Below are 25,502 nucleotides of genomic sequence, written 5' to 3' on the forward strand. Positions count from 1 at the left end.
CCTGTCAAGAGAGGAGTTGAACTAGAAAATCTCTAAGGTCTTTTCAAGCTTTCTTTCTCCAGAATAATAATCATTAAACAAGAAAATGAGAGTATTATCGTGACAGTCAAGGCCTTTCCAAACCTGGCCCTTGCATATCTGTAGTCCAGATTCGTCTATGGTGCCCCCGGCCAATAGTCACTCAACCGTTGACACCACCTTGAGCTTCTTCAGTGTCACTCCTCACATCTCCATGCCTCTGTCCAGCTCTTCCTTTGTATGCTAAAAAGAATGCCTCTTGGGAGTTCCCTTGTGGCCTAGTGGTTAAGGATCTGGCCATTGTCAATGCTGTGGCGCCGGTTCGATCCCTGGCCCAGGAACTTCTGCATGTCGTGGGTGCAACCAAAAAAAGAGAATGCCTCAACAAAAAACAAGCAAAATGCCCCTTAGCTCTTCCTCAAGTCTCTACTGCTAGGTCCCCTACGAGGCCTCCCCTACTCTTTCGACCTCAGGCAGACTGTTGTCCCCTCCGCTTCCTCTCCTCTTGTCTGTATTCCTTTCACAGTGTTCATCATTGTTACAACTCAGAGCTCCGGAGTTTACAGGCCAGCTCCCAAGTGGACTGGAAGCTGCTGCAGGCAAGGATGGTATCCCTCCTTTTTTTTCTACTCGAGTGGGGAGGACATTCGACAAGTAAATACTTGCTGAGTAATGAAGAGGAGTAAATAGCTGGGTATAATGAAGACGGTTATAAAACCATCTCGAACTGTGGGGGAGGTAGTGCATGTCTCAGAGAGGTGAGGTAACTTGTCTTAGGACCTCACAACTAGGGAGCTGAGGAATCAAGATTCAAACCCAGGACTGACTAACTGCAGATCCCAGATTCTTTCTCCTGCCCCTTGAGTGTTAAATCACCAGCTGAATGTGGGGGTTAAGATGAGTGATAATAAAACCTCTGCATTGTTCCCACCAAACTTTTTCAATACTTTGAAATCTTATTTCAACCCATATCCAAGGAGTGTTGGGGCTTTATTATTTCTGAAAAACAACTTCCTTGCTTTAGCTTGAGAAGCAGTTCTTTATTCTCTGGTGGCAAGTCTTTCACTCTCTTTGAATCCACATCAAGGAAGTCGTGTGCGTGTGTGTATGTGTGTACATGGCAGCCTCATCAAGGAAGTCTGCTCTGTGTGTGTGTACACACACACGGCAGCCTCAGGGGAAACCGAGCAAAAACTGGATTGGGAGACTGGGAGAGCAGAAAAGGTTCTGTCAGGAGGATGCATGTCTCAGACTTCCAGCAGAGGAGAGATGGACTCTAAGTCCCCAGGAGAATGGAGGAGATTCTAGTCCCTCCCCAACCCAGAGGCTGAACTGCCTCAGTTCCCAAAGGGGACTCCTTGGAGAATCAAGCGTGGACAGGCTGAGCCCAGAGCAATTAAGGACAGGGAAAGGCCAGCAGGTGTTTGGGGGTTCTTTCCTTACTAGAGCCCCATCTCCCACCCCACTCACCACTGTTGTCTCCACTTTCTCCTTACCTGGAGCATAACTGGGGCTACTGGTGGGGTACAGGCTGGGATTGTAGGCAGGGGCTGCAGCTGGGTAAGCTGTGGGATAACCTAAAAGAGACAAAAAGCCCCATTTAGTTGGCGAAGAAGAAAAGCATTTCTGAGGAAATGGAATCCAAGTTCCAGGCTTGGTCTTCAGTTTCTCCATGCACCACTGCCGGCAGTCTACGTGACTGGCTTTTAGTCTCGATTAAAAAATATCAATACTGCAATCCCAATACGTACACATTTTTCTTTCTTTCTTTTTTGGCTGCATCTGCGGTATGCAGAAATTCCCAGGCCAGGGATCGAACCTGTGCCATGGCAGTGACCCAAGCCACTGCAGTGACAATGCCAGATCCTTAACCAGTTTAGTCACACAGGAAATCCCCATTTTTAAATGCAGTGCAAGAAATATAGTCTAGGAGTTCCCGTTGTGGCGCTGTGGTTGACGAATCCGACTAGGAACCATGAGGTTGCGGGTTCGGTCCCTGCCCTTGCTCAGTGGGTTAACGATCCGGCGTTGCCGTGAGCTGTGGTGTAGGTTGCAGACGCGGCTCGGATCCTGCGTTGCTGTGGCTCTGGCGTAGGCCGGTGGCTACAGCTCCGATTCGACCCCTAGCCTGGGAACCTCCATATGCCGCTGGAGCGGCCCAAGAAATAGCAACAACAACAACAACAAAAAAGACAAAAAAGACAAAAGACAAAAAAAAAAAAAAAAAAAAAAAAGAAATATAGTCTATATGCTCACTGTAAAAAAAATCAAAACACTAAAAAGTATACATTCACTTTCACATACCTGCCACAGCACTGCTTTCCTTCCGCAGAGAGGATAACAGTTAGGCATCTATGTCTCGAGGTGGTTTTCTACTAATTTTTTTATACGTATGTATTCAGTGTTGAGGTTCCCAGGCTAGGGGTCAAACTGGAGCTGAGGCTGCTGGCCTACACCATAGCAACACAGGATCCAAGTCACGTCTGCAACCTATACCACAGCTCACAGCAATGCCAGATCCTTAACCCACTGAGTAAGGCCAGGGATCGAAACTGCAATCTCATGGATACTAGTCAGATTCATTACCGCTGAGCCACATTGAGTTTATCTACTCATCTATTGATGGACACTTGGTTGTCTCCACTTTTTGGATATTGTGGATAAAGCTGCTGTGAACACTGATATACAAGTATCTGTTTTAGTCCATGTTTTCGATTTTTTGTTTGTTTGTTTGGCCGCACTCATGGCATATGGAAATTCCCAGGCCAAGGATGGGACCCACACCACAGTATGGCCCCAAGCTGCTGCAGTGACAATGCCATATCCTTAACCCACTGTGCCACAAGACAACTCCAATGTTTTCAAATCTTTTGGGTGTATACTGAGGAGCAGAACTGCTGGGTTATATGGTAATTATATGTTTAGTTCTCTGAGGAATCACCAGACTGTTTTTCACAGTGGCAACACCATTTTATACTCCCACCATCATTGCATGAAGGATTCAATTTTTACACATCCTCACCAACACTTGTTATTTTCTATTTTTTGATCACAGCCATCCTAGTAGGCGAAGTGGTATCTCTTTGTGGTTCTGATGTGCCTTTCCCTAACGACTGATGATGTTGAGCATCTTTTCATGTACTTATTGGCCATTTGCGCATCTCTTTGGAGAAATGCCTATTCATAATATTTACCCATTTAAAAAACTGGGTTCGGAGTTCCCGTCGTGGCGCAGTGGTTAACGAATCCGACTAGGAACCATGAGGTTGCGGGTTCGATCCCTGCCCTTGCTCAGTGGGTTAACGATCCGGCGTTGCCGTGAGCTGTGGTGTAGGTTGCAGACGTGGCTCGGATCCCGCGTTGCTGTGGCTCTGGCGTAGGCCGGTGGCTACAGCTCCGATTCAACCCCTAGCCTGGGAACCTCCATATGCCGCGGGAGCGGCCCAAGAAATAGCAACAACAGCAACAACAACAACAACAGACAAAAAGAGACAAAAGACAAAAAAAAAAAAATAATAATAAAATAAAATAAAATAAAATAAAAAACTGGGTTGTTTTAATGTTGAATTGTAGGACTTTTTAAGTATATTCTATATATTAAACCGATCAGACTTAATTTTGATGAAGTTCAATTTATTTATTTTTCTTTTTGCTGCTCATGTTTTTGGTGTCATACCTAAGAATCCACTGCCAAATCCAAGGTTATGAAGATTTACCTTGTATTTGCTTCTAGGAGTGTCATGGTTTTAACACATTTATATCACTGATCCATTTTTGTACATGGTGTGAAATAAATTCTACCTTTTCACTTTAACATTGTTAGCATTTTCCCATGTAATTACATATGCTTCAAAACACTTTTTATTATCTTTACAATATTCTGTAAAGATATAAAATCATTTAGCCATTACTGTTTTTATATATTTAGGTTGTTTATTATCAGGTTGTTGCAAATTGTGATTATTGTGGGGAAAAAAAAAAAGAAAAAGCTATGAGAACAACCTAAGTAAATCTTTGACTGCATTTGTGATTATTTTTTTCAGGAATGAGCTGGAAGTAAGCTTTCTAGGTCAAAAGATTTTTAAAGTCCATCCATTCAACAAATACTTGAGTAGCTACTCTGTGCTGGATATTGTGGAGCTTATATTTTAAGAGGATGGAGAAGGCAGCTGATAAACAGCAAATTTAAAAAAACAAAATAACAGTCTTAAGTGCTATGGAAAAGAGGAAAAGGGCAGGCAGGGTAAAGGCATCGGACATGGCAGAGTGTTACCCGGAGGGCACTGCACTCTTAAATAGGGTAGGCAGCATAAGACACGCTGAGAGAGTAAGAGCTCCACAAAGACTTGAAGGAAACAGAGTTAACCAAGCAGATGGCTGAAGGAAGAGCATTTCAGATGAAGGAACCAGTCAGTGCAAAGGCTCTAAGTTGGGAGTACATGGGACGTGTGTGAGGAACAGCAGAGGCCAGTGTAGTGAATGGAACAGGAGAGAGCTAAAGCAGTGGCAGAGAAGGCAGAGAGAGAAAAGGCTGGTCAGTTAACATAGGGCCTTAGAGGCTACTGTAAGGACTTCAACTTCTGCGCTGAGTGGAATGAGAACTCATGATGGGGTTCTGAGCAAAACAATAACATGATCTGACTTATGTTTGAGAAGAGTCACTCTTGACTGCTGTGCTGAAAACAGACCACAATGAAAGAAGAGTAGAGAAGCGTAGAGAGCAGTTAAGAGGCTACTGCAAACTCCAGGCAACAGATGATGGGGCTCAGATCAGGGAAACAGCAGCAGAGATGATGAGAGATGAGATGCTAAGAGTCTTCACATACTTTGCCATACTGCTTTCTAGAAAGACTACCAATATGTACTCAGATTAGCAGTATGTGAGTGCCTGTTTCACTACTCCCTGCAGTTTTTAAATGCTCACTGGTATTTTGACTGACAATGGAAAGCTGATTTTAAAAGTCAAAGATTAAATCCCTAAATCCCTAAAAGCTTCTTTGGGATTTGTAAATATTGAGCTTTAATAACGTATCTTTGCTAATATGTCTTTCCCTAAGTCTTTTCCAACTCCAAAGAAATTCACCTCTCTTTACCCTCCAACTTTTGTACTTCAGAACCAAGGCGGCCAACTTGTTGTCACTTAATTAGCAACAGGGAAGGTCTGCCACCCTCTTCAAGGACAAAGTCGGGGGTTTAATCTGGGAAGCAAAGTGATCCAGTCTCATGGCTGACATCGGCATCCAACTTCAGGTGAGAGACTGTACAGCCAAGGGTGACCACACCCCATGATGTCTCTGACTTTAGGGGCGATCACAAGATCTGCCTTTAATGTTTCTACATAGAACTATTTTTCATTCACTTGAATTTGGCAGGTATCAAAGAATGGCAGCATTAGAAAGAGGCCTCTTCTTTTTCTAGGTGGCATCCTCAGGCTGAGAGAGAAAGAAAGGGAATTCAGATTGCAGAGGTTAGAAGTACCTTAAGGGCCATTTGGTCCAGCCTCACATTTGAGGAGAGGGCGCCTCTACAAAACATTCACGGCAACACTCATCCCAGCCCTTACATCTCTACTGACAGCAAACTCCTTCCTTTCCCGAGACTCCACAGCCCCATCCCCCTGTGATACTGTCTCAGAGTGACTTACACGTCACTGAATTCTACTTGTATTTTCTACTCTTTAGAACAGAACAAATTTGAAGACACTTGCATCCCCAATTACAGAATTTATCACATTGTCCTTTAATGGTTTGTTTACATTTCCTGTCCTACCTCCTTTCCCCAAATGGCAAGCTCTTTGTGGGCACAGCTATGTCTCATTTCCCTCTATACAACAGCTCTTGATCAGTTCCTCTTCCCTGCTCCCTCGACACCCCCTGGTGTCGACACCCCCCACCCAACACCTCCTCCCCTCTGCCTGGAAAGCAAGCACCCAAGCTTCCCAAACACAGGGTGCTGAGGACTAGTCTGTGTGGCCATAGAGAATGTCCCCTTTCCACCATCACTTCCCCCTCCAAAAACGGCCTCATAGTTAAGCTGGACTTCCTTCCCACAACTCTGCTGGTTTTATTTTGTTTATTTTGTTTCCTTGAACTCAACTGATACTTCTCCTTCTGCTGCTTCTGCAGCTGATAATGCTGGCATCTCTGGTGCCTAGCACCGATAAGGCAGAGAAGAGGTACTCAGTAAAGAGATTACCCAGGGGGTTGTATTCTGGAGCTATGAAAGGTTTAAAAACAAAAGAAACAAATTCAAGAGGGTCCTAGCCTTGAGAGTGTCACCAACTAATGAGGGAGAAAATCAGGTAAGTGGACAGTTAGAATGCAGTCCCAGAAGTACTGCAACAAGGACACATAGTGAGTAGAGAATGGAGCCTTCATCAACCAACTGTTATTAGGTACCTACTGTCTGCTAGGGATTATACTGGGCACTAGGTGTCCCTGCATGTGGTCAAGAAAGGGAAGGAAGAAACAAAGGCAGAAGGATGAAGGGTAGGTAGCATTTGGGGGCATTCCTAAGTGGCTGGGCTTGCACCTTCCTTGGCTCTAAGAAGCAGAACTGATGGGTTAACCATACCTGAAAGGGTAAAGGGTAGGTTGCCTTTTAGGGCTTGAACTCTTTTTTTTTTTTTTTTTTTTTTTAGGGCCACACCCTCGGCATAGGTGTCAAATCAGAGCTGAAGCTGCCAGCCTACAATGGCAATGCCATATCCTTAACCCACTGGGCGAGGCCGGGGATCGAACCTGCATCCTCATGGATACTAGCAGGAGTCTTAACCCGCTGTGCCACAACGCGAGCTCCCCTGGATCATCTTTTTGTCTTCTGTGACCATTACTTCTCTTTGTGGTTATTGGCCCTAACCTACCTTTCCAGTTTCATCTGTTCACTCACTATCTATGCCTGAGTTTCACGCTGCTAGACTGGACATCCCTCCTGAACTCTAGGCTCATTAATATCTGTCTGCTCAACATCTCCCCTTGGTTGTTTACTAGACATCAAGGCTATACTATACGGTAGTGTGTTGAATGCCAGTAATTATTTGTATGATCTTGGGCCACTTACTTAACCTCTCTGTATTTTTTTTATGGCCATACCTGAGGCATATGGATGTTCCTGGGCCAGGGACTGAATCTGCGAACCAGGGAGCTGATCCTGAATCTGAATCTGGGAGCTGCAGCTGCGATTCACCCTGACGCGGCAGCAATGCCAGATCCTTTAACCCACTGGGTAGCAATCTATGCCTCCACAGAGGCCCAAGCTGCTGCAGTCAGATTCTTAACTCACTGCACTACAGCAGAACTTTTTTTTTTTTGTCTGCATCCACAGCATGTGGAAATTCCCAGGCCAGGGATAGAACTTGCACCACAGCAGCGACCCAAGCTGCTGCAGTGACAATGCTAGATCCTTAACCCACTGGGCCACAAAAGAATGCCCGATTTAACCTTTCTGTGCTTTAGTTTTCCCATATGTAAAATGGGACTAATAATATTACTTACCTAATAGGTTGCTGAAAGTATTAAATTAGTAAGACCTCAAAGCCAGGCAAACAGATAAGACTTCGAAAGCTATTATTATTTAAAATTTATGGGGAGTTCCTTTCGTGGCTCAGTGGTTAACGAATCTGACTAGGAACCATGAGGTTGCGGGTTTGATCCCAGACCTTGCTCAATGGGTTAAGGATCCGGCATTGCCATGAGCTGTGGTGTAGGCAAAAAGACAAAAAAAAAAAAAAAAAAAAAAAAAAAATTAACTTTCTATCTTCCCATTCCCTTCCAAATCTGTTCTCCAAACTTTTTTATCCACACTAGTAAATGACAACTCATCCTTCTAGTTCCTAAGAACTAAAACCTTAATTACCCTTTATTCTTTCTCACCTATCCATACCTAATCCATCAGCAAATCTTTTCAGTCCTAGCTTAAGAATATGCTCAAAACGTGACCATACCTTGCTGCCTACCTACCTCCTATCCTAGCTCAAGGCATGGTTGTTTCTCGGAGTTCCCGTCGTGGCGCAGTGGTTAACGAATCCGACTAGGAACCATGAGGTTGCGGGTTCGGTCCCTGCCCTTGCTCAGTGGGTTAACGATCCGGCGTTGCCGTGAGCTGTGGTGTAGGTTGCAGACGCGGCTCGGATCCTGCGTTGCTGTGGCTCTGGCGTAGGCCGGTGGCTACAGCTCCGATTCAACCCCTAGCCTGGGAACCTCCATATGCCGCGGGAGCGGCCCAAGAATAGCAACAACAACAACAACAACAACAAAAAGACAAAAGACAGGAAAAAAAAAAAAAAAAAAAAAAAAAAAGGCATGGTTGTTTCTCACCTGGTCTTTTTGCCTTTTCTAGGGCTGCTCCTGAGGCACATGGAGGTTCCCAGGCTTGGGGTTGAATCGGAGCTGCAGCCACAGGCCTACGCCAGAGCCACAGCAACGCAGGATCCGAGCCGTGTCTGCAACCTACACCACAGCTCACAGCAATGTTGGATCCTTAACCCGCTGAGCAAAGCCAGGGATCGAACCCGAAACCTCATGGTTCTTAGTCGGATTCGTTAACCACTGCACCACAATGGGAATTCCCCTGCATCAGCTTCTTAATTGGTTTCCCTGCCTGTAGAATTCAATTCCATGCAGTCTGTTTCCCATGGCAGCCAGAGCACTCCTTTAAACACTAAATCAGACCTCGACCCTTCTCTCTTCAAGCCCCACAGTAGCCCCACTGACAATCACAGTGAAATCCTTTCAATGACCCATCTGGACTTCGGCTACCTCTCTAACCCCCGCTCCTCTCGCCCCCCACCAAGTCTACTCCAGCCACAACGGGCCTCCTTGCTGCTCTTCAAATCCCCGAGCACTCTCCCGCCTCGGAGGCGTCACCCTTCCCATGTCCTCCCTCTGTCGCTCTGTTCAAAGGTCAGAAAAGAGTACCTTCAACCTTGATGACTCTCTAGGTTCCTTCTCCTGCTTTGTTCTCCTTTACACTCGTTCACAACCTGACTCTATCTCCCACCACAAGGAGGGAAGCTTCAGGTCCCAGCAGCCCCGCCAGCGTGCGGCTAGTCCCTGCTCACTCCAGAGTCTGCGACAGGCTCGGCCCTCCCGCAGGGGAGCAGCTCCGAGACCGCCTGGACCTGCTCACCACACACGGGCATAAAGACGTGGCGCTCAAGTAATACCATGGAGAGCTCACCCAGCGCTCAGATCCAGTGTCTTCACACACGCTACGTCAATGGAGCCTCGAAACAATACTGAACTTACTTCCCCCATTGTGCAGATAAGGAAACCAAGGCTCCGCGAGGTACAGCGATTCTTCGACTAAGATTATTAGTAAGTCAACGGTGGGAACTGCCCTTTTCCACACCTACCAAATAACTGTTATTTGTTCCTTGGAAACAAGTCTGCCCCTCCTATATTTATATTCTTTGAAGGTCAACAGTGAGGAGAATAAACGGACACAACCGGGTTTTTCTTCTTTGTACCCCAAAGGCTACAGTAGTGATGAAGTTTCCACGGATTCTGAGGTGTACATTTCCACTGCTTTATAGATGTCAGTACAATCTAATCCCTTTTGCTTGTTACTAGGATTAGGACTGAAGAAATGTAAAGCTACTTTTTGATTAATATGGAAATTTAGAAATTTCTTTCAAGAGAAGTCAGAGGTCAATTTCTGAAACGATTTGATCTTTAGGAAGTAAAAATAGCAAAGTATTAAAAAGCTAGTGCAAGACTAACTCTTTGGGTCAGGAAGACAAGGAGGATTAGCCTTTGTGAGTAGGGGGACGCTTAGACAATAAAGACATTTTAAGGTCTGAAGCTCACAATTAAAAAGAATAAAACTGTCCCTCAACCTGGATTCCAAGGCCAGGGTGACCAAAAGAAAAAAAACAAACATGCAAAAAAAAAAAAAAAAAAAAAAAAAAAAAAAAGAGAGAGAGAGAGAGCAGGAAGAAGGATATAATTCCATATCTGCTATGTGTTCTGGGCACTGTGCCAAGTGCTTCTTTTTAATTTTTTCTCTTTAGGGCCACGCTTGTAGCACATGTAAGTTCCCAGGCAAGGGGTCAAATCTGAGCTACAGCTGCCAGCCTACAGCACAGCCACAGCAACGTGGGACCTACACCACAGCTTACGGCAACGCTGGATCCTTAACCCACGAGAAAGTCCAGGGTTTGAACCTGCATCCTCATGGATACCTGCTGGATTTTCAACTCACGAGTCTCTATAAGAACTCCTATTTGTTTAATTGAAGTATAGTTGATTTAACAATGTTGCTTTCATTTCTGCTTTACAGCAAAGTGATTCAGTTATACATATATATACATTCTTTTTTAAAATACTTTTTTCCATTATGGTTTACCCTGTGCTATACGGTAAGGCCTTGTTATCTATCCATTTTATATATAATAGTTAACATCTGCTAATCCCAATCTCTTATTCCATCCCTCCCACAACCCTCTCCCTGCTTGGTGACCACAAGTCTGCTCTCTATGTCTGTGAATCTGTTTCTGTTTCGTGGACAGGTTCATTTGCGTCCTATTTTAGATTCTACATATAAGTGATATCATGTGGTATTTATCTCTTCTGACTTACTTCACTCAGTATGATAATCTCTTGTTGCATCCACACTGCTGCAAATTATGTTATTTTGTTCTTTATGGCTGAGTAGTATTCCATTGTATATATGTACCATTTCTTCTTCTTTTTAAATATTTAAGCTTTTTTTTCTTTTTATTATTTTTTTAATTAAAGTATAGGTGATTCTGGAGTTCCCATCAGGGCTCAGTGGAAATGAATCTGACTAGCAACCATGAGCCTCACTCAGTGGGCTAAGGACCCAGCGTTGCTGTGAGCTGTGGTGCAGGTCACAGATGAGGCACGGATCGGGTATTGCTGTGGCTGTGGTGCAGGCCAGCAGGTGTAGCTCTGATTCGACCCCCCAGCCTGGGAAACTGCCACAGGTGCCACAGGTGCAGCTCTAATAAATAAATGTAGATGATTTACAATGCTTATTCAGTTTCTGTTGTACAGCAAAATGACCCAATCACACACAACTCCCTGTGCTGTATAGTAGGGTCCCAAAGCCCATCCATTCCAAATATAACAGTTTGCATCCGAAAACCCCTAACTGCCCGTCCATCCCACTCGCTCCCTCCTTCCCCCAGGAACCACAAGTCTGCTCTCCTTGGCCGTGATCTGTTTCTGTTTTGTAGACAGGATCATCTGTGCCCTATTTTAGATTCCACACATAAGTGCCATCGTATGGTATTTGTCTTTCTGGCTTACTGCACTCAGTATGAGAGTCTCCAGTTCCATCCAGGTTGCTTACGCCACATCTTTATCCAGTCATCTGTCGATGGACATTTAGGTTGTTTCCATGACTTGGCCACTGTGAATAGTGCTGCTATGAACACAGGGGTGCATGTATCTTTTGAATGACAGTTTTGTCTGGGTATATGCCCAAGAGTGGGATTGCTAGACCATACGGTAATTCTATTTTTAATTTTCTGAGGAATCTCCCTATCATTTTCCATAGTGGCTGCACCAACATACATTCCCACCAACACTACAGGAAGGTTCCTTTATCTCCACACCCTCTCCAGCATTTGTTATTTGTAGACTTTTTAAGGATAGCCATTCTCACTGGTGTGAGGTAGCAGTACCTAAATGTAGTTTTGATTTGCATTTAATAATGAACAATAATTAGCAATGCTGATCATTTTTTCACGTGTCTATGTTTTCTTTTGGAGAAAGGCACTTCTTTGTCTGATTTTATCTTTTCCCTATATGATATACATTACTCCCATTTTATAAATGAGGATACTGAAGCTTAGACTTATACAACCAGTTAAGTAGAGACTGGGGACAGAACTGGGCCTGCTGAATGAGACAAAGTCCATTCTACCAAAACACGAGTCTACTTAGCATACGCCTCTGGATTTAGCTGCCATTTTCTTTGCCTACATTCTTTTATTTCAGCTTCAAAACCTGAGAAAACAGGAAATTACTCGAGAGAACCTATTTGGTGAAAGATGGTTCAGTTATTTAAAGTTTCATTAAAAAGCTATTCTGTTCTCACTCAGAATCCTAATACAGGTCATGCTCATGTTATTGAAAGCATCAGACAAGCACTGAATTAGGAGGGGTTAGCGGTAACTGAGTTCAATCTGCCACTCTGCACTTTCACAGTGGCCCACGTGGCTGGCCCAACGGCCTCGGCCAACACACACTTCTAATGAAAGCATGTTGAGAACCTCTTCAGGCAGTTACATCTCTGGCGTCTAAGAAATCCTTTATTCCAAGCTAAAAATCAGCCTTGTAAGAAATCTAACCCTGAACAGCTTCCAAACTACTCGTGTTAGTGTGTCTCAAAGAATACAGTCATTTCCTCAGTACGGTTATCTATATGTATGAAGAGGTCAGTTATTCTTCTTGAATTTTCTCTTGTCCAAATCCAGACTCAATTCCTTCAAGTCTTTCCTAACCTGACTGCCCACCTCTGGCCAGACTTCAATTTATAAATCACCTTCCCTTAAAGTAATCCCATTTTCTTCCTGCCTCACTCTCATTTGAATTCCCCCCTTAGTTTTAAAACAAAACAAAACAAGAAAACACTGAGCTGACGTAACAAGAGTGGTACCAGTGGTCACTGAAGGCCTAAAGTGACTCAATCCAGATTTCTTCATCCATATCCATCAGCACAGTGGACATCTAGCTAGTGCTTCCTGTGCCAAGCATGGTGCTGGGTTCTTTATATATAGCAGACAGTCTACGGGGGAAATAACATAGCTTATTTCTATTAATATCCAGGCAACACATATGACATACAATCAGAGAACGTCAGGGCATGACTGAAATGCTGAGGAAAGCGTGAAGAACCGGTGTGGGACAGTTGGGAATGGCTTTTCAGAAGAAGGAAGATTTTAGTTGGCCTTGAACAATGAATAAGAGGAGTTTGTCAGAGCTGTGTAGGGGGTGGGGGCAAGGAAATATATATTCATTTCATGCATGAAAGGATGAAAATGTCTATCATATTAGGGAAATGGCAAAGACTTCAATATGGCTGGAGCTGACCCTGTGTGGGGAAGAGTGGCGGGAAATGAAGATTAAAAAAATACGCTGAGGAGTTCCTGTCATGGCGCAGCGGAAACGAATCCGACTGGGAACCATGAGGTTGTGGGTTCGATCCCTGTCCTCACTCAGTGGGTTAAGGATCCGGCGTTGCCATGAGCTGTGGGGCAGGTCGCAGACACAGCTCAGATCCCACGTTGCTGTGGCTGTGGCGTAGGCCAGCTCCGATTAGACCCCTAGCCTGGAGATAGATTGTGAAGTGATCTGAGTGCCAGGCTAAAACATGAAACTTATCAGTAAGTAAGAATCCATTGGAGGATTTAAAACTAGGGGGTTTCAGATCTGTGTCTTATAAAAACTACTCCGGTAACAATGTACAATGGGTTCAGAGTGAGTGAGATAAGAGAACAAGGGACCAGACAGGAAGTGAGTGCAACAGCCCCGAAGCCAAGCTAAAACTTTAACAATGGGATAACAAAGAGGAGGACTACCAAGATCTTTGGGAGTCAGAGCCCACAAGACTTCATCCAGGAGTTCCTGCCGTGGTGCAGCGGAAACAAATCCGACAACGAACCATGAGGTTGTGGGTTCCGTCCCTGGCCTCACTCAGTGGGTTAAGAATCCGGCGTTGCCGTGAGCTGTGGTGTAGGTTGCAGATGTGGCTCAGATCTGGCGTTGCTGTGGCTCTGGCGTAGGGCGGCAGCAACAGCTCTGATTAGACCCCTAGCCTGGGAATCTCCATATGCTGCGGGTGAGGCCCTAAAAAAAGGACAAAAAGACAAAACAAAACTTCGCCCTGAGAGCAAAAATCATTATTATTGTGTGGAGCTGAAAGGCTACAAAGTAAAGATGGGAAACATTCTAACTGGAGGATTCCCCCCGCCCTTTTCTTTAATACGTAGAAGGAAAGAATATAAATTAAATGGACCCTTGAATCTGTTAGCTCCAGAGAAAAGCCTCAAGCTGAATTCCTCTTTCCACTGGGAGGCCTGGCTGCTAAGAGTGCTACACTGGCGAGAATGCAGGTCAGCAGAAGCAGGCAGCACCTCTGCAGTGCTGGCTCCGGACTGGCCCAGCAGACCTGAATCTGAGGTAGCCTGCACACTGGATTCAAGGCCCATCCGCCCAGCCTTCCCCTAGTGAGTCCAAGGGAAACACAAGGGTGTAGGAGGCACTGCACTTCCTGGCTGGGGCCAGGCAACTCCCCCTTAAGTAACAAAAAGGAATCAACTGTGCTGAGTTTCACCGCATCTTCAGGGAGAACTTAGGTATCAGATGAAAGGCCACTAACCTGTGGGTCATCCGCCTTGGCTGAGCCCTAGAAGAAGTAGGCTGCTAAAACCAGAGCAGGCTTACCTTGATATGTCTCTAGTGTAAAAACAATACCACCACCACAACAAAAAAGCTAAGAAAATAGGCTATATTAAAGCTAATAATAAAATAGCTCCTAAGTAAGCACATAAGCTAAGTGTGTGCTGTTCCTCGGGTAAAACATCTTTTTACAAATCTAAAAATATCTCCAAAGCTCCCTATCTGCCAGTAGGGGAGAAATTTTAATGAAAAGCAGATGGCCTGTTCTGTCTCGATCACCACCCTGGGAGTGTGCTGCTGCCCCCACCACTGCCACCTATAAGACAGATGGAGGTACTCAGCATTTTACAGGTTGTTTGGAGAATGATTCCCGCCCCTCTTGCACTTATCTTCCAAAAGAGATAAAAGAGCAAGATGAAATTTGCAAAGTGATGATTTGGTCCATGAACCTCTTTCGGCCTCAGATCAATTCACCCTTTTATTCCATTGCTCTATTTAACAAGATTTGGTAAAGTGAAGATTCTTGTTCAGATCCAATAAAATATACTGGGATACTTGATTTTCCACATGGGGGAAAAAAAAAAAAAAAGATTCCCACCTCATACTTCTACCATTCCAGAAAGACCTAAGACCTAAATTAAACAAAGAAACAAGAAGTTAAAAACTATTGGGAAAAAGAAAGTAGAAGAATAGTAGTTAGACCTTGGGATCATAAAGTATTTCTCAGATGAGTCCCAAAGGAAAAACCAGAAAAGAATGATAACTTTTTTTTTTTTTTTTTTTTTTAAGGGCCGCACCCATGGCATATGGAATTTCCCAGGCCAGGGGTTGAATCAGAGCAGCAGCTGTCGGCCTACAACACAGCCACAGCAATGCAGGATCCAGGCCATGTCTGAGACCTACACCACAGCTCACAGCAACATCGGATCCTTAACCCACTGAATGAGGCCAGGGATTGAACCTGCAACCTCATGGATCCTAGATGGGTTTGCTACTGCTGAGTCATGACGGGAACTCCAGGATGATAAATATTCACTCAATAAAATTTAAAATTGTATGACAAGATGCTATAAACAGAGCTAAAAAACAAGCACAGAGACGAGCTTCTGTTATGGCTCAGCAGGTTAATGATCTGACAAGTATCCATGAGGTTGCAGGTTTGATCCCTGGCCTTGCTCAGTGGGTTAAGGATCTGGTGTTGCCACAAGCTGCAGCATAGGTCACAGATGTGGCTCGGATCTGGTCTTGCTATGGCTGTGGTGTAGGCCAGCAGCCGTACCTCTGATTCAACTCTTAACCTGGGAACTTCCATATGCCGCAGGTGAGGCTGTGAAAAGAAAAAACAAACAAAAAACCCCAAAAACAAGCACAGAGAAAAGTTTATCACACATTTAACAAAGAAATGGTATCTAGAAAAAAGAACTCATATTAATAAAAATGATAATTTCTTTCTTTCTTTTTTTTTTTTTTTGGTCTTTTTGCCTTTTCTAGGGCCGAACCCACGACATATGGAGATTCCAGGCTAGGGGTCGAATCGGAGCCATAGCCACCGGCCTACCACAGAGCCACAGCAACACGGGATCCAAGCCACGTCTGCAACCTACACCAAGCTCACGGCAATGCCGGATTCTCAACCCACTGAGCAAGGCCAGGGATTGAACCCGCAACCTTGTGGTTCCCAGTTGGATTAGTTAACCACTGCGTCACAACGGGAACTCCATAAAAATAATAATTTTTAAATAATCAATAATAAATGAAAATAAACCAACAGAATCTAATCATGCAATTCACAGAAGAAATCACTCAATTAACTGGAGAGATGGAGGAGAAAAGCAAACGATGTTCAACCACATTTAGTAAAATCAGCAAAATGCAAGCAAATGAACAGAATACAGTATTATTTCCACCTATCAGAATGACAAATAGTTTAAAGTCTGATAATATCAAGTATTGGGAACGATCTGAAGTAATGGGAATCAGTAACATCATTTTATTTTATTGATTTTCTTTTTTTCGCCATGTCGTAGCATATGGAGTTCCTAGGCCAGGGATCAGATCTGAGTCTGAGCTGCAACCCACACTGCAGCTTCAGAAACGCTGGATCCATTAATCCACTGTGCTGGGCTGGGGTTTGAACCTATGTCCTGGTGTTGCAGAGACACTGCTGATCCCGTTGTGCCACAGTAGGAACTCCAGTAAAAGCATTTTATTTAATTTGTTTTATTTTTTATTTTTCTTCTTTTTAGAGGCACACCTGCAGCATAGGTAAGTTCCGAGGCTAGGGGTTGAATCGCAGCTGCAGCTGCCGGCCTACACCACAGCCACAGCAACATGGGATCCAACCTGTGTCTACAACCTACACCACAGCTCAAGACAACGCCAGATCCTTAACCCACTGAGCAAGGCCAGGGATTGAACCTGCACACTCGTGGATACTAGTTGGGTTCATTTCCACTGAGACACAACAGGAACTCCCCATTTTTCTATTTACGTCTTCAATTTCTTTCAACAATATTTTGTAGTTCTCAGAGTTTATATTTTATGTTTCTTAAATTTATTCCTAATTTTTTGTTTTGATTCTATTGTAAACAGACTTGTTTTCATAACTTCATTTTTAGATTATTACAACTATATAGATATAAGATTGATTTTATATATTGATCTTGTATCCTCCAACCCTGCTGAACTCATTTACTAGTTCTAATAGTTTTTGCATGGACTCCTCAGAATTTTCTACATGCAAGACTGTGTCATCTGCAAATACAGACAGCTTTACTTCTTCCTTTCCAATCTAGATGACTTCTTATTTCACTTCTTGCTCAACTAGTTCAATAGAAGTGGTAAGGCTGGTACGACTGGGATTGCCCTGTTCCCGATTTGAGGGGGAAGGTATTCAGTACTAAGTATGATGATCACCATGGGTTTTTCATAAATGTCCTTAATCAGGTTGGGGAAGTTCCTTCTATTCCTAATTTGTTGGAGTTTTTTGTTCATTTCTTTGTTTTTAATCATGAAAGGATATTAGAGCTTTTTCTGTGTCTATAAAGACATTTATATGAGTTCTGTCCTTTAATGTTTTATTTTTTAGGACCACTCCTGCAGCATATGTTAGTTCCCAGCCTAGGGGTCGAATCAGAGCTACAGCTACTAGCCTACACCACAGCTGCAGCAATGCCAGATCCGAGCCACATTTGCGACCTACACTGAGCACGAGGCAATGCCGGATCCTTAACCCACTGAGCAAGGACAGGGATCAAACCCACATCCTCATGGATACTAGTGAGGTTCCTTTCCATTGAGGCACAATGGGAACTCCCTGTCCTTTACTGTTTTAATATGGTGTACTGCATTGACTGCTTTTCCTATGTTGAGTGGACCTTGCACCCCTGGGATAAATCCCACTTGGTCATGGTGTATAATATAATCCTTTCTATAAGTTATTGCTCATTTTGCTAGTATTCTGTTGAGCACTTTTGCATTTATATTCAAATGGTCTATAGTGTTCTTAGGCTGTCTTTGTCTGGTTTTGATATCAGGACAATACTTGCCCTAGAAAATGAGTTACCAACTATTCCCCATCCACTATATTTTGGAAGAGTCTAGGGAAGGTTAGTGTTAATTCTTATTTAAATGTTTGTTAAAACTCACCAACGAAGCCGTCTGTCCTGGGCTTTTTTTTTTTTTTGTGGGAAGGTTTCTTCTTTTTTAAAACTGTATGTGTCACAGGTCCATTCAGATTTTCTATTTCTTCATAAGTCAGTGTTGGTAGTTTGTCATTCTAGTACAAGTCTTCCATGACTTATGATAGGGGTATGTCTTGATAAATCCATTATAAGTTGAGAATATTTTAAGTAAAAAATGCATTTAATACGCTTAACCCACCAAATATCATAGCTTAGCCTAGCCTATGTTAAACATGCTTAGAACAGTTGTAATAGCCTATAGTTGGGCAAAACCATCTAGGACAAATCCTATTTTATAATAAAGTGTTAAATCTCTCATGTAATGTATTGAATACTGAACTGAAAGTTAAAACAGAATGGTTGTTTGGGTACAGAATGGTTATAAGTGTACTGGCTGTTACCCTCACGACTGTGGGGCTGACAGGGAGTCACCACTCACTGCTGCTGCTGCCCAGCATCACAGGAAAGTACTGAACTGCGTGTTGCCAGTCCAGGAAAAGGTCAAAGTTCAAAACCCAAAGTATGGTTTCTATTGAGTATGAATTACCTTCGCACCACTGCAAAGTTGAAAAATCCTAAGTTGAACCATCGTAAATTGGGGACCATCTGTAATTTGTCTATTTCACCTAGATCTCTGATTTGTTGGCATACAATTGTTCACAGCATGCTCTTAAATTCCTTGTTATTTCTGTAAGTCAGTAGTATTGCCCCCTGTATCATTCCTGACTTTAGTAATCTGCCTTCTCTCTTTTATAATTTTTTTTTTTTTTGTCTTTTTGCCATTTCTTGGGCCGTTCCCGCGGCATATGAAGGTTCCCAGGCTAGGGGTCGAATTGTAGCTGTAGCCACCGGCCTTTGCCAGAGCCACAGCAACGCAGGATCTGAGCCGCATCTGTGACCTACACCACAGCTCACAGCAACGCTGGATCCTTAACCCACTGAGTGAGGCCAGGGATCGAACCCGCAACCTCATGGTTCCTAGTCGGATTTGTTAACCACTGAGCCATGACAGGAACTCCCCTCTCTTTTATTCTTAATCAGTCTAGATAAAGAACCAACTTTTGGTTTACTGATTTTCTCTATTTTTTAATTTTCTAAAAAATTGCACTGATTTCTGCTCTGATCTTTATTATTTCTATTCCTTTACTTGGTTTATGTTTAGTTTGCTGCTGGGCCAGGGGCATAGAGAAGTTCCTGGGCCAGGAATCAAGCCCGTACCATAGCAGTGATCAAGCCACAGCAGCGACACACCAGATTCTTAAATGCTAGGCCACCAGGGAACTCCAAGACCATTCTTCATTTCTAATTAGGCATTTATAACTATAGGCTTCCTTCTAAGTACTACTTTAGCTACATCCCATAAATTCTGATATGACATGTTTCTTTCATCTCCAAGTATTTTCTTTTTTTTTTTTTTTTTTTTGGCTTTTTGCCATTTCTTGGGCCTCTCCCTCGGCATATGGAGATTCCCAGGCTAGAGGTCCAGTCGGAGCTGTAGCCACTGGCCTATGGCAGAGCGACAGCAACGCAGGATCCAAGCCGCGTCTGCAACCTACACCACAGCTCACGGCAACGCCGGATCGTTAACCCACTGAGCAAGGGCAGGGACTGAACCCGCAACCTCATGGTTCCTAGTTGGATTCATTAACCACTGCGCCACGACGGGAACTCCTCCAAGTATTTTCTAACTTCCCTTATGATTTCTTCTTTGACCCACTGATTATTCAGGAGTGTGTTATTTAATTTTCACAAAACTGTAAATATCTTAAATTTCTTTTTATTATTGATTTCTAGTTTCATTCCATTGTTATTGGAGAACACTTTTCTACAGGAGTTCAATTCTTTTTTTTCCTTAGAGCCGCACCTCGGCATATGGAGGTTTCCGGGCTAGGGGTTGAATTGGAGCAGTAGCTGCTAGCCTACACCACAGCCATAGCCATGCCAGATCCGAGCCATGTCTGTGATCTACACCACAGCTTATGGCAATGACGGATCCTTAACCCCCCGAGCGAGGCCAGGGATCAAGTCTATGTCCTCATGGACACCAGTCAGATTTGCTTCCGCTGAGCCATGACAGGAACTCCCTCAATTTTTTAATTGTATTGAGATCTGTTTTACGGCCCAGCATAGAGTCTGTCCTGGAGAATGTTTCATGTGTACTACAGAATTAAACTCTGTTGTTGATTTGTCCTATAGATATCCTGTTAAGTGTTGGTATAACAGTGCAGCTAAGTCTTGTTTTTGATCTTCTGCCTAATTGTTCAATCCATTATTGAAAGAGAAGTACTAAAGTCTCCAACTACTATTGTTGTACTATCTCTTTTGTCCTTCATCTCTGTCAGTTTTTGTTTCACATTATTTTGGGACTTTGTTGTTAGGTGCATATGTTTATAAATGTTACATCTTCATAAATGATCAATGCTTTTATTATTATAAAATGTCCCTCTATGACTCCAGTAACATTTTGTTGTTGTTTTAAAGTCTATTTTCTCTGACGATAGAATAGCCGTTCTGGCTTTCTTATGGTGCTGTTACATGATCTTTTCCCATCCTTTTACTTTCAACCTTTTTGTATCTTTGAATCTAAAGTACATCTCCTATAGTTAGTATATAGTTGGATTTTTTTTTTTGTCTTTTCCGGGGCCGCACTCGCGGCGTAAAGAGGTTCCCAGGGTAGGGGTCTAATTGGAGCTGTAGCTGCATCTGCAACCTACACCACAGCTCACGGCAATGCCAGATCCTTAACCCACTGAGCAAGGCCAGGGACCGAACCCGCAACCTCATGGTTCCTAGTCGGATTCGTTAACCACTGAGCCACAACGGGAACTCCATAGTTGGATCTTCTTTAAAAAAATTCAGTGTGACAATATCCACCTTTTAATTTGATACAGAGCAGATTTAATGAAGGCACTGGAACAGTAGGCTGTGTTAAAACATGAGTGAAAGTACTGATAGTAAACCGCAGGCATGGCCAAAAAAAGAAAAATGTTACAGTAAAGGAAAGGAGTGGCCACGACAGCTTGAGAAAGTAGGAGGATCCAGAGGAATCCTTTTTTTCAAATTGAGGAAAGACATTTTTTTTTTCTTCTTAAAAATGAAAGAAATCAGGGGCCTAGATCTAAATGCAACGTTATTGTTATTATTTTTTAATTTTTCCCCTTCTTTAAGGTCACAGCTGCGGCATATGGAAGTTTCCAGGCTAGGGGACAATGCCGGATCACCAACCCACTAAGCGAGGCCAGGGATTGAACCCACATCCTCATGGATACTAGTCGGATTCATTTCTGCTGCGCCAGAATGGGAACTCTGAAATGCAACTTTCTTTATGCTCAGGTATTTAACACTTTTACACTCATTTTATCATCCTGAAGCCTGCATCCTTTCAGTCCTTCTTAGCCAGCCCTTTCCCAGTGCTAGAGTTAGTTGTGGCCTGGAAGGCCAGAAATTCAACCTTTTTGGAATTGTGTATATATTAAATATTAATACTTGCCTTCAAAAGTGAGCTTAGACACAAGCAGAGGTCAATTCAATTGAATATTTACTTGATTACTTAGTATGTTCTGGTTGCTATAATAAATGCAAAATGAAAAGACATAATCTTTGCCTTCTATGAATTCACTATCTAATGGGAAAGACAAACACACAAGTGACTCTGGTGTTAGGCATCCTGGGATAAAGGCTGTCACAGAGGGAAACACAAGGTGTTGTAGGAGGACAGGGAAGGACAAAAAGAATTTTAGCACCTACCCTGTCTCCCTCTCCCTCCAATATGGTCTGGCTTCTGGACTGGAGAGGCTGCTGCAACTCCAAGTTAGTTACAAGAGAGACCTTAAATAGGGTGTTACTTGTGCTCAGGCCATGTACCTTCCCTACTGTTGATTCAAACAAGTTAACACTACTGTGGACATTTAGAGTAGGTGTCCAACTGAGATAAAGTGTACGGTGTTAAAGAAACAGCAGATTCAATGCAATCCCTATCAAATGACCCATGACATTTTTCACAGAACTAGAACAAACAATCCAAAAATTTATGGAACCATAAAAGACCTAGAATTGCCGAAACAATCCTGAAGAACAAAAACCAAGCAGGAGGCATAACTCTCCCAGACTCAGGCAATATTACAAAGCCACGGTCATCAAGACAGTGTGGTACTGGTGCCAGAACAGACAGACAGACCAATGGAACTGAACAGAGAGCCCAGAAATAAACGCAGACACCTATGGTCGATTAATCTTCAACAGAGGAGGCAAGAATATAAAATGGGAAAAAGTCTTTTCAGCAAATGTTGCTGGGCAAACTGCACAGCTGCAAGTAAATCAATGAAACTAGAACACACCCTAACATTATGCACAAAAATAAACTCAAAATGGCTTAAAGACTTAAACATAAGGCAAGACACCATCAAACTCCTAGAGGAGAACATAGGCAAAACATTCTCTGACATCAACCTTACAAATGTTTTCTCAGGTCAGTCCCCCAAAGCAACAGAAATAGAAGCAAAAATAAACCAATGGCATCTAATCAAACTGACAAGCTTTTGCACAGCAAAGGAAACCATAAACAAAACCCAAAAAGATAACCTATAGAATGGGAGAAAATAGCTGCAAATGATGCAATAGATAAGGGCTTAATCTCCAAAATATACAAACAACTCATACAACTCAACAGCAAAAAGACAACCCAATTGAAAAATGGGCAGAAGACCTAAACAGACATTTCTCCAAAGAAGACATACAGCTGGCCAACAGGCACATGAAAAATGCTCAACATCACTAATTATTAGAGAAATGCAAATCAAAACTACAATGAGATACCACCTCACACCGGTCAAAATGACCATCATTAACAAGTCAACAAATAACAAATGCTGGAGAGGGTGTAGAGAAAAGGGAACCCTCCTACGCTGTTGGTGGAGATGTAAACTGGTACAACCATTATGGAAAACGGTATGGCAGTTTCTCAGAAAATTAAATATAGAACTACCATATGGAGTTCCCGTCGTGGCTAACGAATCCGACTAGGAACCATGAGGTTGCAGGTTCGGTCCCTGCCCTTGCTCAGCAGGTTAATGATCCGGCATTGCCGTGAGCTGGTGTAGGTTGTAGCTCCGATTGGACCCCTAGCCTGGGAACCTCCATATGCCGAGGGAGCGGCCCAAGAAATAGCAAAAAGACAAAAAAAAAAAAAAAAAAGAACTACCATATGATACAGCAATCCCATTCCTGGAAATAAATCTGGACAAAACTTTCATTCAAAAAGATACATACATCCCTATGTTCATTGCAGCACTAGTCCCAACAGCCATGATATGGACACAACCTATCAACAAACAAATGGATTAAGAAGACGTGGTATATTTACACAATGGAATACTACTCAGCCATAAAAAAGAACAAAACAATGCAATTTGTGCCAACGTGGACAGTACTAGAGATTCTAATACTAAGCGAACAAAGAAAAAGACAAAAACCATAATATCATTTATATCTGAAATCTAAAATATGGCACAGATGAACCTATCTACAGAATAGAAACAGACTCACAGACATGGAGAACATACTTGTGGTTGCCAAGGGGGAGGGGGAGGGTGTGGGATGAACTGGGAGTTTGGGCTTAGTAGATGCAAATTATTACAATTAGAACAGATAAGCAACGAGGTCCTACAGTAACAGCACAGGGAACTATATCCGTCACTTGTGACAGAACATGATGGACAATAATATGAGAAAAAGAATGTGTGTACATATATATGTATATATATATATACATATATATGTACACATATATATGTACATATATACATGTATATGTACACACATATATATATGTATATGTATATATATATATGTACACACATACACACACATATAAAACTGGCTCATTTTGTTGTATAGCAGAATTTGACAGAACACTGTAAATCAAATGTAATAAAAATTAAAAAAAAAAATCACATTGTACAGGGAGTTCCTGTCATGGCGCAGTGGAAACAAATCCAACTAGGAACCATGAGGTTGTGGGTTCGATCCCTGGCCTCGCTCAGTGGAATAAGGATCCGGCGTTGCCATGAGCTGTGGTGTAGCTTGCAGACGCAGCTTGGATCTGCCATCGCTGAAGCCGGCAGCACAGCTCCGATTAGACCCCTAGCCTGGGAACCTCCCATATGCTGCGGGTGCAGCCCTAATAAGACCAAAAAAAAAAAAAAAAAAAAAAAAAAAAAAAAAAAAAAAAAATCACATTGTACACCAAATATAAACATTTTTTGCCTGTCAAAAATACATAAAAACAAAAAATAAAAATGTGCAAATATTAATGTTCCTACATTTTTGCATTTTTCTTTCTTTTTAAAAAAGTTTTATTGAACTATAGCTAATTTACAAGGCTATGGTAATTTCTGCTGTACAAAACAAAGTGACCCAGTCATACATTCAGATATCCATTTTCTCTCAGATTCTTTTCCTACATAGATTATCACAGAATACTAGGTAGACATTTTTATTTCTTAATCATTTGCAGTTTATTATTTCTGTTTTGTGCTACTAGTTAATAGTGAAAGTTAAAGCAACCTCAATGCCTACTAACAGGGCATTGTCTAAAATGAAATCTAAATGACACAACTCATAATTCCTTAAACAAATTAAGGAATGACAGGATGGTACATAGCATATAATCTCATTTTTGTTGAAAAACAATGTGCATATATGTTCATTAAAAAAGATCTAGGAGTTCCCGTCGTAGCTCAGCAGAAAATGAACCGGACTAGCATCCATGAGGATGCAGGTTCCATCCCTGGCCTCACTCGGTGGGTTAAGGATCATGGGTAAAGATCGGGCATTACCGTGAGGTGTGGTGTAAATCGAAGACGTGGCTCGGATCCCCAGTTGCTGTGGCTGTGGCGTAGGCCAGAGGCTACAGCTCTGATTCTACCCCTAACCTGGGGACCTCCATATGCCAAAGGTGCGGCCCTAAAAAAAAAAAAAAGATCTAGAAAAAAAAGATACCAAATTGTTAACAGTGTATTGTCTCTGGATCAGGACTGGATTTCCAAATAAAGTGAACTATGGAACATGTCTTAGGTCAAAGATCCTCAGAAAATTCTTCTATTTCAACATATTTTTTTGTTTAGAGCTGCCACTAAGTAACCATGTGACCTGGGTAAGACCCCTCTAATCCTTATCAAATTAGGAATCTTTCTGCATCTGCAAAATAATAACAGCTACAATTAAATCAACATTTCCTGTGTTTTTACGGATGAGAAAACTGAGGCTCTGCAAAAATAAGTAATTTACTCACAGTTATGGGAGTATTTTTTTTTTTTTTGTCTTTTTGGCTTTTCTTGAGCCGCTCCCGCGGCATATGGAGGTTCCCAGGCTAGGAGTCTAATTGGAGCTGTAGCCACCGGCCTTTGCCAGAGCCACAGCAACACAGGATCTGAGC

The 25,502-nt window shown here is 42.8% G+C and overlaps 1 protein-coding gene and 1 long non-coding RNA gene across 25 annotated transcripts in view; both read right to left on the reverse strand.

Moving 5' to 3' along the window:
- The window catches only part of FAM168A (family with sequence similarity 168 member A), a 218,617-nt gene that overhangs the window by 25,576 nt on the left and 167,539 nt on the right, over positions 1-25,502 (reverse strand). For all 24 annotated transcript variants that reach the window (XR_014814615.1, XR_014814611.1, XR_014814609.1 and 21 more), the window contains exon 3: positions 1,515-1,595. Coding sequence is in view for 14 of the 24 variants with exons in the window: in XM_021062483.2 (XP_020918142.1) it covers positions 1,515-1,595 (81 nt within the window). In the remaining 10 variants the exon portion in view is untranslated. The remainder of the gene's footprint in view (positions 1-1,514; positions 1,596-25,502) is intronic.
- On the reverse strand, positions 3,053-7,270 carry LOC146399711 (uncharacterized). The gene is made up of 2 exons (XR_014814649.1): positions 3,566-7,270; positions 3,053-3,224 (listed from the first exon to the last, which is right to left on the reverse strand). It is a non-coding gene; the product is annotated as an uncharacterized LOC146399711 (long non-coding RNA).

Source organism: Sus scrofa, chromosome 9, assembly GCF_054392235.1.
Source record: "Sus scrofa isolate SSC_HxYL_T2T_F1_AM1 chromosome 9, Sscrofa_HxYL_maternal_Yorkshire_Landrace_v2.0, whole genome shotgun sequence".
Classification (NCBI taxonomy): domain Eukaryota; kingdom Metazoa; phylum Chordata; class Mammalia; order Artiodactyla; family Suidae; genus Sus; species Sus scrofa.